This window comes from Lissotriton helveticus, chromosome 6 (genome assembly GCF_964261635.1).
Source record: "Lissotriton helveticus chromosome 6, aLisHel1.1, whole genome shotgun sequence".
Lineage (NCBI taxonomy): Eukaryota > Metazoa > Chordata > Amphibia > Caudata > Salamandridae > Lissotriton > Lissotriton helveticus.
In genome coordinates, this window is record NC_136067.1 from 1,543,453,602 (window position 1) to 1,543,471,162 (window position 17,561).

At 48.5% G+C, this 17,561-nt stretch overlaps 1 protein-coding gene across 2 annotated transcripts in view; it reads right to left on the reverse strand.

The window, feature by feature from the left end:
• XRN2 (5'-3' exoribonuclease 2) overlaps positions 1-17,094 on the reverse strand; it is a 372,302-nt gene extending 355,208 nt beyond the window's left edge. The window contains exon 1 of one of the 2 annotated variants that reach the window (XM_078649322.1): positions 16,860-17,094. In XM_078649322.1, coding sequence (XP_078505448.1) covers positions 16,860-16,934 — 75 coding nt within the window. In that variant the 5' untranslated portion in view covers positions 16,935-17,094. The remainder of the gene's footprint in view (positions 1-16,859) is intronic. The other variant, XM_078649323.1, reaches the window with a different exon arrangement.
• Positions 17,095-17,561: the final 467 nt, after the last annotated feature.

The following is a 17,561-nucleotide window of genomic DNA, read 5'->3' on the forward strand; positions in this document are numbered from 1 at the left end:
GTAATTCCATAGGTATTCGACTAATGTGGCTTAAGTGGACATGTACTATATTGTATATCAGACACAGGACACTACAGTTTTACGTTGATTATATGATGTTATTTTGGCTTGTTTTTCAATTATTTATTGTTTGGTATCAAAAAGTCAAATTCTTATCCGTATATATGTTGATTGTATTGTTGAGGAACCTGGAATAGCCGGGCATCTTGTGGCTGTTGTCAAAAACTTGTTGGGGAAAAAAAACTGTTTTTACCTACAAAGACCAACTGTACCTTCAAACATCGGGGACCTCGATGGGGGCAACGTTTGCCCCGAGCCTGGCGTGTATTTATGTTGGGCAGTTTTAGATGAACTATATCTATCATGCATCTAATCTCTTCCAGGGGAACATTGTCCTCTGGAAGAGACATATAGATGACACCCTGTGCATTTGGAGGGGCCCAGCAGCAGTGTTGGAACAGTTCCTGACATGGCTCAACAGTCTCGACAAATGTCTACGATTTACTTGGACTCTGGACTGTCACAAGGCTACGTATCTTGATTTGGATATACAAGCCTTAGATAACAAACTGGTCACCACAGTCCACCAAAAACCAACGGACAAGAACTCCCTGTTGCACTACAAGTCATTCCATCCCAGGGCCCTCCGGGATAACCTCCCGGTAGGACAGTTCATGAGATATCGTAGAAACTGCACCACAACAACCAGTTATCTTGAACAGACTGAGGAATTAGCAGACAAACTCACATCCCGCTCATACCCCCAGAAGGTAGTGAGACAAGCACGCAAGAGGGCGCTGAACACCCCAAGGGAAGCCCTGCTAACTAAACAAACAAAAGAACAGAAGGAATGTATCCCAGTGGTCACCACGTTTGGCCCCCATTCAACTAAGATCCGCCAAATAATCAGGAAACACTGGCACTTGCTAACCACTAACTCCATGCAGATGCCGCAACCGCGATTTGCTTTCAAACGTTCATCCAGTTTGAGGGATCGGCTGGTGCACTCTCGTGCAGTAGCAGTGGCCAAAGACTAATATCGACCCGGGACACTATCCCTGTGGGAATTGTACCGTGTGTGGACTAACCAGCAAATTGAAAACAATTACTAGAACCAGTGGGAAGATCTGGCACTTGAACACCTTTAGCAATTGTAATACTGCTAATGTGATCTACAGACTTACATGCCCTTGTGAACTTCATTATATCGGGCTCACATCGAGAAGGATAATAGTTAGGATCCAAGAACATCTCAGCACGCTTAAAGCCGGTAAACTCACAACCAAACTGGTACAACAATTCATCAGTCAGAAACACCAACCCAGGGACCTGCGTTGGACAGTGATTGAAAAAGTGAGGGGGGGGGATGGGGGATCTGTACAATATGGAAAACACTCCACAGAAAAGAGGCACGCTGGATTTATGAAGAAGCCACTGATCAATATGGTCTTAATGAAACTATTGAGTGGAACAGACTGTTAGCTAGCTAAGCAGGGTAAAAAGATACACAAATAACTGGAGACATACAGATGTTATCTTACCCTACCTACTAATATGAACATTCCCCGAAGGGAATTGAGAAACCAAGCCATGAGTACATAACCTATACTTTAGTAGTGTAGAAAATGATGGATGACAGGTAAATTATGTTACCATCTCTTACTGTATATTACTGTCTTATCCCCACGAGTTTCGGAGGTGAAACCTATTGGGGTTTAATCTACCCATTGCTGTTCTAATTAGCAAGGGAGGAATAAAGGCATCTATGATATCTGAAATGATTCGAATTGAACCGGGTCATCACGCATATCCTTTGACTTCCAGTGTTAGCTGGCCGAAGTGGTATGTAACAACGAGGATTTTCCACCACTCTAAGATGGCCGCCACTCTCGACGTATACATCATTGACGTCCTTTATTGTAGCCGGACACACGTGACTGGGGCGGGCCGAGATACGTTGTTTTGAAGTAGACCAGCGTACAGTCACTTCTTAGCGGCAGGGTGAGCGGAGGCCACATTTGCACGGCTACACGGTAAGGAGTTCCCCCGTGATATTAACTGCGGGCAAAAAAACCTGTACGATAAAAGGTTCATGTTACCGCCACAATATGGCTTAGAATATGTTGGACTAGGGGCCGAGTTGCGAAATAACCATCATACTAGTTCGTAAATACAGGGCTCCGTAGCACTAAATGTTTGGTCACCAACTGTGTCTCGATAGGAGCTTTGCCGCGAATGTATGACTAACGGCGCACGTGGCAGCCATAACGATATCGAGTGAGGTCACGCCAAGCAATATGCATACCCCTGGATAAGGCATTCGGTGGGGGAAACGGATATGAATACAGAGCTAGTGATAGTTCCAGTATAATGATACAGACTAGGGGCATGTATGAGCGCTAGTTTTAAGCGCAAGGTATGGTGTCTTAATGTGCATTTATTTCTCTAGATACCGACCGAAGGGCGGTGTAGGGAACCCATTCAAAGTCATATGGTCCCTTCATCTCAATTCTTCTCCGGGAGCCTGGTAGGCTGGACCACTCAGGGCTACCTGGTAATGTATAATGGGTAAAAATATGACCAAGAGCTATGCGGACATTCAGTTGACTCGGACACAATGAATATATATATATATGTGTGTGTGTGTGTGTGTGTGTGTTTTTATATTCCATGTGTTTCTACAGGTACAATAAAGGGAGAAGCAAGACGTGCAGGAATCACGCTGACCCAATATAACCCTGATGAAATCGCTAGTCAAGTAATCACGGCGATGAAACATGTTGGTTGTTTTTAATTAGGACGGGCATACAGCACAGAATAAAGTTTGAGTTTGCTAGTAGAGCTTAGTTCTTTTTATGGTGGGGGGGACTAGACCTCATACACTAGAGGTAGGTTCCAACACCATTGGGTCACTTACACAAACACATAGAGGTTTTCTTTTTTTGCACTGCCTTTTATCCCCTTTTCTTTCAGGTTGGCAGTTGCTGATGATGAGAACGTGAGGATCCAGGCGAGTACCAGTCTGCCATATCCTCCCCGGGTGTGCTCCCGTGAGGCACTGCCAACCTTCCCTCCCCTTTTTTTCCACTAGAGAAGGGTAGAGAGGTGAGTTAAATTAACACATGATGGTATGCGCACACACATTGGTTTTTAAATTTCCAATAATGCTTTAATAGAGTGACTGTTACTAGCACTCAATCAATCATGTACATTTATATAGCACACTACTTACCCGGAGGGTCTCAAGGCGCTTGGGGGGGGGGGGGGGGTGCTGCTACTGCTCGAACAGCCAGGTCTTGAGCTTCTTCCTGAAGGAGAGGTGGTCTTGGGTCAGGCGCAGGTCGGTCGGGAGGGAGTTCCAGGTCTTGGCGGCCAGGTGGGAGAAGGACCTTCCTCCTGTTGTCGATCTTCGGATGCGGGGGACGGCGGCGAGGGCGTGACTGGCTGATCGGAGGTGGCGTTTGGGAGCGTAGAAGTTGATGCGGTTGTTGAGGTAGCTCGGGCCTTGGTCGTGTAGGGCTTTGTGTGCGTGGGTGAGGAGACGGAAGGTGATTCTCTTGTTGACGGGGAGCCAGTGCAGGTCTCTCAGATGTCCGGAGATGTGGCTGCATCGGGGGATGTCGAGGATGAGTCTGGCTGAGGCGTTCTGGATCCGCTGGAGTCTCTTCTGGAGCTTGGTGGTGGTTCCGGCGTAGAGGGTGTTGCTGTAGTCCAGTCGGCTGGTGACGAAGGCCTGGGTGACCGTCTTCCTGGTCTCAGTGGGGATCCACCGGAAGATCTTTCGTAGCATGCGCAGGATGTTGAAGCATGACGAGGAGACGGCGTTGACTTGTCTGGTCATGGAGAGGGAGGAGTCCAGGATGAAGCCCAGGTTGCGTGCGTGGTCTGTCGGTGTGGGTGCGGTGCCCAGGGCGGGGGGCCACCAGGAGTCGTCCCAGGCGGAGGGAGAGGAGCCCAGGATGAGGACTTCCGTCTTGTCGGAGTTCAGTTTCAGGCGGCTGGTCGTCATCCATTCGGCTACATCTTTCATCCCTTCGTGAAGGTTGGCTCTGGAAGCGGCGGGGTCGTTGGTCAGTGAGAGGATCAGCTGGGTGTCATCGGCGTAGGAGATGATGTTCAGGTTGTGTTGGCGTGCGATGGGCGCGAGGGGGCTCATGTAGACGTTGAAGAGGGTGGGGCTCAGCGAGGATCCTTGAGGGACGCCGCAGATGACTTCGGTGGCCTCTGACTTGTACGGTGGTAGGCGGACTCTCTGTGTTCTTCCGTCGAGGAAGGAGACGATCCATTCCAGTGCCTTCTCCTGAATTCCGACGTTGCTGAGGCGCTGCACTAGGGTGCGGTGGCAGACAGTGTCGAATGCCGCGGAGAGGTCTAGGAGGATGAGGGCCGCTGTTTCTCCGTTGTCCATCAGGGCTCGGATGTCATCGGTGGCAGCGATCAGGGCGGTCTCGGTGCTGTGGTTGGCTCGGAAGCCAGACTGTGAGGGGTCGAGGGATCCATTTGTCTCGAGGAAGGCGGCCAGCTGTTTGTTGACGGTCTTCTCGATGACTTTGGCTGGAAACGGGAGGAGCGAGATGGGGCGGTAGTTCTTGAGTTCGGTGGGGTCCGCTGTTGGTTTCTTAAGTAGAGCGCTGAGTTCGGCGTGCTTCCAGCTCTCCGGGAAGGTGGCGGTGTCGAAGGAGGTGTTGATGATGTCCCGCAGGTGGGGTGCGATGACAGCGTCGGCCTTGTTGAAGACGTGGTGAGGGTAGGGGTCGGTCGGAGATCCGGAGTGGATGGAGTTCATCATGCGGACGGTGTCATCGGTGCTGATCGGAGTCCAGGCGCGGAGGGTGGTGGTGGGTGGCGTTGCTGCGGTTGTTGTGTGCGATGGTTGACTGCTGAAGCTGTTGTGTATGTCCGCGATCTTGTTGTGGAAGTAGGAGGCGAGGGAGTTGCAGAGGTCTTGCGATGGGGTGATGTCGTTGTTTCCGGCGTTGGGGTTGGAGAGCTCTTTCACGATGTTGAAGAGTTCCTTGCAGTTGTGTGCGTTGTTGTCCAGTCGGTCCTTGAATGCAGTTTTCTTGGTGGCGCGGATCAGTTGGTGGTGCTTCCGGGTGGCAAGCTTGAGGGTGGTCATGTTGTCCGGTGTAGGTTCCCTTCTCCAGACTCTCGAGGGCTCGGCAGTTCTTCTTGGAGCTCTTGAGTTAGTCGGTGAACCATGGGGCTTTCTTGCTGCCGGGTCTGCTGGGCGGGGTCCTCAGAGGGGCGAGTTCGTCCGCGCAGTTGCTGATCCACTTCGTGAGGTTGTCGGCGGCCTGGCTGGGGTTCGCTGAGCTGGCGGGAGGGTGCAGACTCAGGGAAGCGGCGAGCTGGTCGGCTGTGATCTTGTTCCAGCTTCTTCGGGCAACCTGTTGCTGGTGGGTCGTCGTTCTTCTGAAGGTGAAGTGGACGCAGCTGTGGTCCGTCCAGTGGAGTCCTGTGGCGTGGCTGAAGGCGATGTCTTTGCTGGATGAGAAGACGGCGTCGAGTGTGTGTCCGGCGAGGTGGGTGGGGGTGGTCACCAGTTGCTTGAGTCCCAGGTTTGCGAGGTTTTCCAGCACGGTGGTGGTGTTGCGGTCGTCGTTGTTCTCCAGGTGGAAGTTGAGGTCCCAGAGGAGGATGTAGTCGGCTGAGGGGAGGGCGAGCGGGCTGATGAAGTCGGCGATGTCCTCGCTGAATTGTGTGCGTGGTCCCGGGGGTCTGTAGATGAGGGTGCCTCTGAGGGTGGTCTTGGGGTTGACGTGGATCTGGATGTGCAGGTGTTCGGCGGGTGCGATGGTGTCGTCGGTGTTGGCCGTGATGCGGATGGTGTTCCTGTGAATGATGGCGATGCCTCCTCCTGTCTGGTTGACGCGGTCTCTCCGGATGATCTTGTAGCCGTCCGGGATGGCGATGTCGGGTGCTGAGGAGGCGTTCATCCAGGTTTCCGTGAGGAAGGCGACGTCTGGGGCTGTGGTGTCGAGCAGGTTCCAGAGCTCGACGGCGTGTCTGTGGACGGAGCGGGTGTTGAGCAGGATGCACTTCAGGTGGCTGCTGCTGGAGTTCGGCTTGGTGGGTGCTGGTGCAGTGCAGGTCCGGGTGCAGGAGAACTTGCAGGACTGGCAGATGAAGGGTCCGTGGGTGCGTCTCGGGGTGGCTCGGTAGCATCCAGGGGTTCGGCCGGCGTTGAGTGCATTGAGGGTGGCGGCGTCGTACGTCCGGCGGGTGGGCTGGGGTCTGCGGGGGCCAGGGGTCCTGGCACTGGGCGCGGTCCAGGCGCAGACGGGCTTACCTTTGGCGCACCTTCGGTGCTCATTCGGTGCTCCCGCTGCGCGCGTCCGCTGCGCGGTCGCTCTGGGGGCGTCATAAATCTGGAGCCGGGAGGGCGGGTCATCCAATGGGCTGTTGGTGGGCGGGGCCGCAGGGAGGCAGCGGCGGGAAATCTGCACAGCCGGGCGGCTGGGTCGCTCGGTGCAGCGGCAGCAGGCAGAAAGGTGGCGGCAGCAGGAGGGGTGACCCGGCCTAGTCAAAGGCACAGTCACCCCTAGCACTATTACACAGTAGGCTGTAATGCACCCTGTTTCAAGGATACAAATTCTGAATACAATCAGGGCTTCACCCCTGGATTATATAGGGACAGGCATTTGATAGTTGTTGCTGCAGTGAGTGGGGGCTGCCCGTTTAAATCCCTGTCCGATCCCCCTTAGGCTCCTTTGTGTTCAGAGGGAAAAAAACTGTCACAAAGTTTTGGTCTTAGCAGGGGGACACTGCAGGAGTGCCCCTTGTCACCACTGCTGGTTGCGATGGCCATAGAGCCTCTGGCCTGCCGCCTAAGAACTAATCCGAAGGACATGGGCATTCGGTGGAGGGAAGAGCATCCATGTGGTCTCTTTTTACACAGACGGTGCATTGATTATATCTATGGCACCCCAGCCATTCTGTGGCAATCATGTTGAACAATTTATCTGAATTTGGCAGGCTTACTGAACTTCACATTAATCACAATAAATCAAAGCTATTCCCGCTGGGGACACTGGTTGGAAAGAGAGTCACCGAGTAGCCTACGTTGGGACTACCGTGTGAGTCCAGGGTAGTCCGGTATCTGTGGAATCAGGATCACAGACAGGCCAACGACACATTGAAGCCCCACAAATCATTGGGCCCAGACGGTCAGACTGCCCAATTTTAGCAAACTTTTAGTACAGAACTGCTGGCCCACTGGACTTCCCTCTTTAATTCATATTAAGAGGGTAACTCCAATGATGAGAGGCAGTCATCGTGGTCTTGCCAAAACATGGCAAGAAAGAGCTTTGGCTCCTACCACCTATAGCACTCCTCAATCTCAACGCAAAGCTATACCCCGAAATCCCAGCCACAACTAGAGGACCAGATGCTTATTTGATCCACTCGGATCAATCTGGCTTCATTAAGGGACGGAAGACCCATGACAGCGCACACAAAGGGTAATACACTCAATTGAAAAAGGCCAGCCAAAAAAAAAGTCCCAGCAGTGCTGCTTGGTCTGGATGCCGAGAAGGCATTTGACTGGACTGTTCCTTTTCCTTCCGCAACCTGAAGAGATTCGGTTTTTGGGAGACCTTCATTGCGATGGTCCAGGCCAACTACACGGTTCCCTGCTCCAGAGGAATTGTAAATGGAGTAAGCTCTGAGCCGTTTCCTATGGGGGAAGGGTGCCCACATTCCCCCCCATCTTTTTCTTTAGAACCTCTCCCTGTCCACACTGCAGGAAGAGCTCAAGCTCTTTGAGGAAATAGTGGGCATTCGTATTAATCTAATCTAAATCCACCAATTTGACAGTACCCGACACAGAGGTGGTTATACTTGTGATCACAACCCCCTTTCAGTGGGTAAAGAAGGAGCTTACATATCTCGTTATCAAACTAACTCCCAAGATTTCTAGTCTTTTTTTGGCCAATTTCATTCCTTTTCCCCGCAAATTACAGAGTGATCTTAAGCTATGGGCCCCAACGCATCTATCATGGCCAGGTAGAACACACACGATCAAGATGGTGGTCCTGCCAAAGTTCCTACACTTATTTATTTTTATATAGGGCGAACAAGATCTTTGCAGATATCAGAGCGCTTTACAACAAGTCTTCCAATTTCCGTGGAGAGAGATTACCTAAAAACTCTTCGCACTTGACTGACAAGGTTTATCTGGCAAAATAAAAGAGCTCTCCCCATATTCAATCCGATTCGGTGCCCAAGAGCTGAAGGGGGGCTAGCGCTCCCAGATTTTCATCTTGATTATAAAGCTGCACAATTATGTGTCATTCCAGAATGGTCCCAGAGAGAGTCCGATGAGCACTGCCTCCATATGGACTTGGCGATAGCGGGGTGAGTTATATGGGTCTTGTTGTGGAAACCGAAGGCGTTCCGTCCACCCAATGCATACATAACCACACCCACGAGGAAGACTGAGGAATGTTTTTTCCACCCAAAATGAGAAAAAAAAGTAATAAACCCAAACGGAAGCAAGGTTTTTGGTTGAAAGTGTTTTTCTTCTTTATTCCAACAAAGGAGCCCATGTCCAGGAGGTCCTTCTCCACTGGCTCACAATTTGAACTGTTAAGAGTCCAACGTTTGCAACCATGGAGAAGGAACCCGAACAATAGGGCATATCAAACATGAATACACAGTGGCTATGTGGAGGTAACATGAGTGTCAAGGGAGACACTAATAAATGAAAGACTGATGTCACGTCACTACAACGAGGAGGTGGTCAAGATGGCCGAATGGATGTTACCCCTCACCTTTCACTCCCACACACTACAATCCAGCCTTTCCACCGGCGCTTCAACAGGGTCCATTTCTCAACTGGGATAACCTAACTGTTTAACACTGTAAACAGGACCTTCCACTCAAAGAGGCCGAACACTGCCATTATTTGAAATTGAGTCAGTGGGCACTACATCCAGACATTAAGGGGGCAGTAACACGAGAACTCACAAGTGGAGGGCTTTGTGAAAGGGGTTAGAGTGAACATAGACACAATATCTTTATTGTACTCCTTACTTCTCCACACACTGGCCTAACCACGACTACACCAATTGCATTTGGGAGCACAAGCTAGGATACGATATACAGGAGGGGCACTGAAGTCCTTTGTTTTGGAGCAGCTGTTGCAAGGCAGCGGAAAGTCTGTGGGCAGGAAGCGGTTTAAAGAGGTTGCATCACTGCCAGCAAGCACCGCATCAGGTTCGGGTGTTTGAGTTTGGCGGTGCTGCTTGAGCCAAGGAGTAGCACCGAGGGGCAGCTACCTGCCGGCTCACCACTGAAGTTCGAAGTCATCGCCCAGTCCCTGCTACCTGCCCCTCCCGGGCAGGCTTGTGGCGTAGGGTGGAGACAGGTGGTATCCTGAAGTCTGTGGCTTGCCTGTTGGACTGTGGCATGAGGAGAGTCAGGAGCCCATCATGACCAGAGCACACCCAGAGTACGTAGAGTAAGATGAGCATAGCCAACTGTACTTGCAGCGTTCGCTCCCCCACACCACACCACCATTTCGCTCTCCAACAATTACCCAGCGCCTGCGTGAATTATGACTGCCCTGACTTCAACATTTGGCCTATCATTAGTATTGGTAATGGGGATCAGCAGGCACTGTGGCACCTTTTACCACAGCCCCAGAAGCATCTTAAGTGCCTCCCTGGCTCTCCAGCCTACCAGTCCACAGAACCTAGCTTTCAGTACGACCAAGGAGGGGAAGGTCACCTAGGTAGGTGGGGCTGTAGAGGTCGCTGGTGCACGGAAGTGACCAGCATTAGGCTGGTGTGGCTTATACCAACTGCACAATGCACTAACCCCTCCCACAACATCAAGGGCTTGTAACTGCTAGTTCTCAGGGGTGGATGGACCAGCTGCAATCGCACATACAAGAATACGAAACTCAGGATCTAAAGAGTGACCCTCTCCAAGAAGTGTATAGGGGGATACCTTGGGGGCATTCAGCTTGCTGCCTTTAATACTCATTAAAGCACCTGTTAAGTCATGCGCTCCGGAAATTCAAGGGGACCTGTGGTGGCACACAAGAAACGGAGAGCAGACTGCCTGAGTATACTTCGATATTATTAACGCATGGTTTAATCCCTGCTCTATTGTTCCTTTCCCCGTTCTGAATCCGTATTGTAAATTTGATATAATGTCATTCTCCTCTACCCATGATTGAATCATGTATAAAACTATCCGACCTGCTACCTTCATTAGTGCACCAAGCAATGAAATTGGTCGGTAGCAGGTGGGATCATTTATATTACCGTTTTTGAAAATTGGGACCACTATAGCTTCCGTCCAAGAGGGTATAAACCCCTGTTGGTTTACTTTATTTAAAACATTTGTTAACAATGGAGCCCACAAGTCAATTGCGTTTTTAAAAACATCTATTGGGACTCAGTCGGGACCCGGAGCTTTACCTGAGGGACTATCGCGAATGGCCTTTAAGACCTCCCCACAGTTAAAAGTAATGTCTAATGGGAATGCCCTAGAAGGGACAGTATCAGAATATGTGTCCAGCATCCATGTATCTGGGAATACAGCAGTATCCAGCGAGTTGTTGAGTAGCTGGGTGACATATGGGCAGATTATAGGTATGATCTGGGCGAAGACAAAGTGAGGGCAGGGGAGAACCTGATTTAATTTCCGCCATTGTTTTTGCAACTTCTGCCTCTGGAAATGAGGAGAGGTTGCTCATGCGAGCAGATGCATCAGAGGTGGAGGGGGGGGTTTGAAGTTTCATGGTTGGTTGCTAGCAGCGAGGTGCTGATAAATGTGGAATATATTTTATTAATTTTATCTGAAAAGAATTTGCTGAATTCTTTGCAGCCTTCCTCAGAGGGTGGAAAGGTCTGGGATAGGCTTACTGGGTTTCATAGCTCCCTTACTATTTTATACAGCTCCTTACTTGAGTTGCAGTTCTCATTAATTCTACTGGCAAAATAGGACTTTTTGGCTTTCTTAATGGCATTATTGTAGTTCCTCAGCTCTGTCTTGTATGGCTGTCTATCTGTATGTAGTTTAGATAGCCTTCAGTGATGCACTGAGGTTTGGCACTTTCTTTTGAGTGCCTTGAGTTTGTGCGTATACCACTTTCCTTGTTGGGATTTGTTCGACATCTTTAAATGGTAGCTTTGGTGCAAGTAAATCTAGGGTGTTAATGATTTCTTTTTCGAGATTCATTGTTTCCCAGTTGGCTTGAAGCGTACTTAAGGCCTCTGGGTTCTTGGGGCTAAAGTGAATCCGAAAGGAATCTTCGGTGACTAACCTCCATGTTCGCCTTTTCCCCTGTAGGCTTAGTGGGATTCGCTGGGAGAGTGAGTGCAAAGTATATTAAGTGAGTGGTCTGTCCAGGACAGGACAGGAGTTTGACGTCCTGGATACAGACTGAGTCAAAGTTTGTGAAAAGCAGATCCAAAGTGTGGCCTGCAATATGTGTGGACCCTTCGACCCACTGCTTTAGCTGGAGAATCTGCATATCGGTCTCCAGATGCAGGGCAGCAGAGATATTAGTTCTCAAAATGAATGTTAAAATCCCCTATGACCAAATAATGGCTATGTTTCAGACAAGGAGCGAACAGTTGAGTTAGTAGATGGGCGCTAAGTACGGATTGATGTCCCGGGGGATTGTAGATTACAGCTCCTCCGAGCAATATGTGGTCATGTCTTGCCACTTGAAATGATAGGAACTCGTGCTTCTCTGCTTGTGCCAATGCGACGCGGAGGCAGGTGAGTTAGTCTTTAAAAAGTATGGCCAGACCCCGTCCTTTCCGTCCCTGCCCGTTTTGTTTTAAGATTTTGTAATTAACAGGTAGGGCACTGCCAATGTCAGGAGAGTTACTTTCACCCAGCCATGTTCCTTTTATGAAAACACGGTCGGGCGAATTTAGTTTATGGTGTCCCAGATATTGAGGGAGTGTTTGGGAACAGAGCGGGCATTAAAGTAGATGCAACCCAGTTTGTCCCCGCCATCCATCTCTCTGGAAGAATGCTCTGACTGTGTGAAACTACACCATTTACAATTGAGGCATGAAAAGGGTCCGTCTGTGTGTCGTCGATGAGCTTTAATACAGTGAGTTTCATCGCCTACAACCTGTCCTGAGAGTGCTAAGAGGGTCTCTCTTGGGTAGACCCAAGTGGGGACTGTGTCCAGAGGAACAGGGGTCCTGGCCTCTGGGTCCGGCCAGGCTTGCTGGCGCACCGGAGCAGGCATATTGGATTTACATGGAGTGAAGTCCCTCTTGCCTCTCCCCAACCAGAAGTGCTACTTGGCAAGCCTAAACCCAATACGCCACGTCTAATGATATGTGTTCTTTTACCGCTTATTGTTTACTCCCTGTCAGGGCATATTTATCCTGCATACAGGGGCCCCAGTTCTTTACCAAAATTCATAGATAAGTCTGCCTTTAGAAGGGCTGATCGGGGGAAGCTTTGGCAGAAACGCGTGCTTTTTAGTATCCTGGATCCCAGACTTGGGGCCCTACAGTTGTTGCACGACAATACATGGGTCAGAATAAAAATTGGGGAAGGATTGCACATGTCAAGGCCTATAACCACTATGCAAGGCCTCAAGCAAGGTTGCGTTCTTGCACGTACCTTATTTAACTTGTTTCTATCTGACTTTTCTCTGATCCTTAACGTACATTCTCACCCGCCAAAAATGGGTGTTTTTTGCCTCTCAAGCCTACTTAATACAGGCGATCTAGTCATTATCAGTAAAACAAAGATTGGTTCGCAGCTTCTCCTGGACGCAACCATGACATTTTCCACTAGGAATGGTCTGCTGATCAATAAAAAGAAAACCAAGACACTTCCGGTTCGAGTTGCTAAAACACAAAAGCCAACGTGGTCACTTGAGCAGGAGAAACTAGATGCAATAAACTGCCACAAGTAGGAGTCCTCTAACGACAATGGTAGAAACGGGAGCCAGATTATCAAAATTTTCAAAAGCACTGCATTATCGCTCGCTCTTAGATCTACATATACAAGACTAAAAGACCACACACTTTTGCCTGTCCTCCGAGTAGCTCAGGCAAAGGTTCTTCCGAACTTAACAAAGGAGAAAAGAACTTAAAGGACAGGAGAGTGACTTGACAAAATGATCACGAAGATCTACAGAACAGTTTTCCAGCTTCCCTTCCACACATCACCAGCTCAAATAAGACTGGAATAGGAACATGCAAACAGGCGCTGGCTAGTAAGGCAGCTTTTGCTATAAGATGCCACACGCTCAGGGCCTCTAAGGAAGGTACCCTGGCCCACCATTTATGGACATAACTGGCCACAAAACATAGGTCGGTGGGAAACCATTACTTGACCCAAGCCCCCAGCACATTTGGCTTGATAAGTGCTTGGGACCTACCAACCAGTCACCAGGAATTTAAAAGGATGGCAAAAATCAACACAAAACGGCTTTAATAGAACTCGTACAAAACTAGTGAAATTCAACAGTTATAGTTAACTGAACTAACTATAACTTATGCCCCCTTATATATTACATCACTCATGAAATGGTCAGTGACATTCACAGAGGCACACACCCCGAACACAGACCCATACAAGTACTCGCACCACTCCCAGAAACAAGACTAGATGACACTACGTGCTACTTAAATAACCCCTACAATGAAAGGACAAAGTCACAGTTCATGAAGTTGAGGATGGGGGTAATTCCTATCTCGTGTCATCTCCCAGCTTGGAAAAGGGGCAAAGAACAGGTAATGTGCCGGCTCTGCAATCAGCAAAAAGAGAACGTAATACATGTATTGTGTCTATGCCCTACCCTTCTGGAGGATAGGAGAACTTTGTTACAAAGGGGGTGGATTGCTAAAGATATAAGATCCTGCAGGGAAGCAGTGCTGACCCGTTTTGACCCATATATCACATAAAACTGTGCTTTGATCTAATTCATTCAGAAAGATATAGGCCCTGGATCATGTAGGTGAAAGGCTGAGAAACGAATAGGTTATTACCAGGCCCTGTTATTCCCTGCCTTCGATTACACCCACCCCTCCCCAAATACATCCCCTTACCACTAGAGACTATTAGACACTTCCCAGCTGACATCACTGGGGCAGAAAGCGCTGGTGTCTAATAAAGTATCCAAACCTCTTTACTTAAACCAGTCTCACTCTTATCAGTACAACGATGTGAACTCCTCGGCTTCTTTTATTTTACTCATGTATGCACTTTACATAACAGCACCACCATGTAAGTGAAATGTAAATCCAGCCACTTTTCAATGTCCCAATGATTTTTGACTTCTATTTGTTTTAGCAATTTAATTTACAAAGAGGCAACTTTTCATGGAGTATGTAAATTTGAACTTGATGCCATTTACCTATGTTGCAAAGGTTTTAATTAATCATGCAATAAAGTGTCCCTCTGGAAGTCCCTACGGAAGGATATGGCACATCATAATCGCTTCGGGAAGCCCGTTACAAGCTACTTTGCGATTGGTACCATTACCATGCCAAATTAAAACTGATTTTCCCTAATACATCAGATCTATGCTGGAGGGGTTGTGGCATGTTGGGCGATTTCCGACACATATGGTGGGCTTGCCCAACGAACTTCCCCTTCTGGGACGAGATACTGGCACAAATTAAAGATATGTTGGGATACCCACTCCCAGATTCCATGGACTATGTCCTACTGGGACTCAGAGACTCTTCTTTGAAATAGCTAAACAAAAACAGACTGAAATGTGGTGTGGCGAAACTGGCAACAGCCCCTGATACAATGGCAAGTATGAGTGACATATTTAGCGAGGATTTAAATAATTTTTAAAATACTTAGGGACCCCTCTTTAGTTACCTCCCCAGGGGTATTACTCATCTAGTAGCCTGCCCCTCCATGGTATGAGCACTGCACCTTTTCCAGTTCTGAAGAGTGACTGAATACAAAGAGATGTCCATAAACTGTGAAAGAAGGAGGAGGGGTGCACTGGGAACTCCCTTGAAGGGCTTATTTTAGCCTCTCGAACCGGCACCTCCCCAGGGCACAATATGTATGCAGGCAGGGCCGCTGGCCTTAAGCGTGCCAGGGAAAATAAATGCAGGTGCCCCACAGCAGTTATAGTTAACTGAGCTAAGTATAACTAATGCCCCCTCATATTATATCACTCACGAATTGGTCAGTGACATCATCCACAGAAGCACACACACCCCAATACAACCACTCACAGACCCATACAAGTACTCACACCAATCACACATCCAGAGCTCACACACCCATACAAATCAATTACATATAAAACGACTTATACAACCAGTCACTTAACCATACAGCCACTCTCGGAATCATACACACACACCATACAGCTACTCTCACACCTACTTATTCACCCATACATCCACTCACACCCATACAGCCTCTAAACACAGCCACTCACTCCCACGTACATTAACATTCACACATCCATACAAGCACTCACACCTGCTCACCCACCCATACATCCATTCAACATTCGCACATCCATACAAGCGCTCACAGCTGCTCACCCACACATAGATCCATTCACACAGACACTTTACAATACAGCCACTTATACACCAATTTGCCAAACCAAACAGCCACTCACTGAAACTGCCATACAACCACTCCTCAACATACTCACTCACGCGGCCATTCACTCCTCTCCCAACACAGCTACTTATACACCCACACACACTCATACCGGCACTCAGACACCCACAGTCACTCACATAATATGTTTGCAAAAATTATACTATTTTAACTTGTTAATAATTATCAATTTAACGCTAAATTACGGCAAACAACCGAACGAAAAGCTGATAATTATTGATGCGAAACCTACACCCATACAGCGATGACATACGTCAAAGAGACAAATTAGTGAAGCACTATTGCTTCAAAATTATCAACATTATGTCGTACAATCGTTTTTTTTAACCAAATGTAGTCAGCCTTGTTGACCAAGTTGGTCTTCACTTGCCGCATAATTCCACAGGCCTGAGACTTAAGGCATATAAGGCGCATATACAAATTAAATTTCAACAAAGCTTTAGCAGCAGAGCTCGGAAACACAGGGCAGTAGTTTTGAGCTCGGTTGTCAGCAAAATGTATTTACTCGGACATATTTCAAGTTAATGTACTCGCTCGGGATTAAGGCATCGCGATACGGACCCTGACTTTCGGAAGAAAGGATCTGGCTGTAAAATAAAGGGTAGCTTGTTCAACAGATAGAAATTCAAATTCCATAAATGCAGTGGGTATGTCGATGTAGGTCAGCATGCTCATGGCCAAATGGGTTTGAACCCTATTGCAGTTAAATGCGTAAAAATATACACTTGGCATGCCCTTTATTTTAACCAAATGTCGATTCACCGATAGCAGTAATCAAACGGCAAAGCAGTCTTTGTCATTTATAGTAACACTGCTGTGCCAACAAAACATCCCGAGACCTGGCTTGTGCGACACAACTAACATCTAAAAGTTCAAGAACTGCCCAATGTCCCTCGTGTTGTCCGTTTTGTGATCTCCTACATGCACTCTGAAGAAATACATGTAGGAAGATAGGAATCTCTTCAGCTGTTTATTTTAACCCCCAGCTGGCAGGTGGCCCACCAACCGACCCGTTTGTATTCAAAACATAACCAGGCTCAGAACAGTAAACACAGGCACAAAGCGGTGCAAACTCAAGCGATAGCAGTCTAACCATTGACAATTCGGAGAAAGACATAGATAAGCAAGCCTCAGCTCTTTGAGACGAATACGATGAAAAACTCCTACAGCTGAAGAAATATTAATACCAGTCGAGAATGAGCACACGTTTTCCTTTTATGCAAAACAAAAGCGTGCCGCTTCCCCTAGGCGGTCAGACCCACCTTCTCCTCCACAGCGTGCGTAACTAGTGTGGCGTATTTGCGACTGAGCCAGCGGAAGAAGGCCGGGACTCCCATGGCGCTGGCGGGGAACGAGGAGACTCAAGCGGCGGCGGCAAGGCTAGAGTTCCACCTTAGCCGCGATGAGTTTTGAGAAGAAGGAGGAAGAAGGGAGCAAGATCCGGGTTGGAGTACAGCATACCGGAAGCAGAAGCGCGGCACGACCTTTCACCCATGTGTAGGGGGCGGGGGAAAGAAAGGAGGAGGAGCTGCACAAGGCAACTACCCACTTCCCGTGAAGTCATAGTGGGATTCGAGTGCGACGTCACTTTTCTTTGTACCTTTGTTGCTACATTTACCCTAACCTGAGGTTTGCTTGTTATCGGTTTATTTATTTTTGGGATTGCATATAGCGCGGACGTGGCATCAGAGCGCTTTAAAAGAGTAGTAGGGTAAAAGGGTTACAGCCAGTAGTCGGGGTGGGCGGGGAAAATTCGGGATCTTTGGGCGGAGAATCAGAGGGCGGGTATAATTGCGTCAGTGGGTAGTCAGAGGTATGACCAGAAAGAACAAAACATTCCGATTTTATTTGGCGTTCACTGACGAGTTACAGCTTATTATGTTATTTAATTCAACCAATGGATACATATGTTTATTTAAGGTTTAATATGAATTATTGACAATAAAATACTTTCACAAAATGGG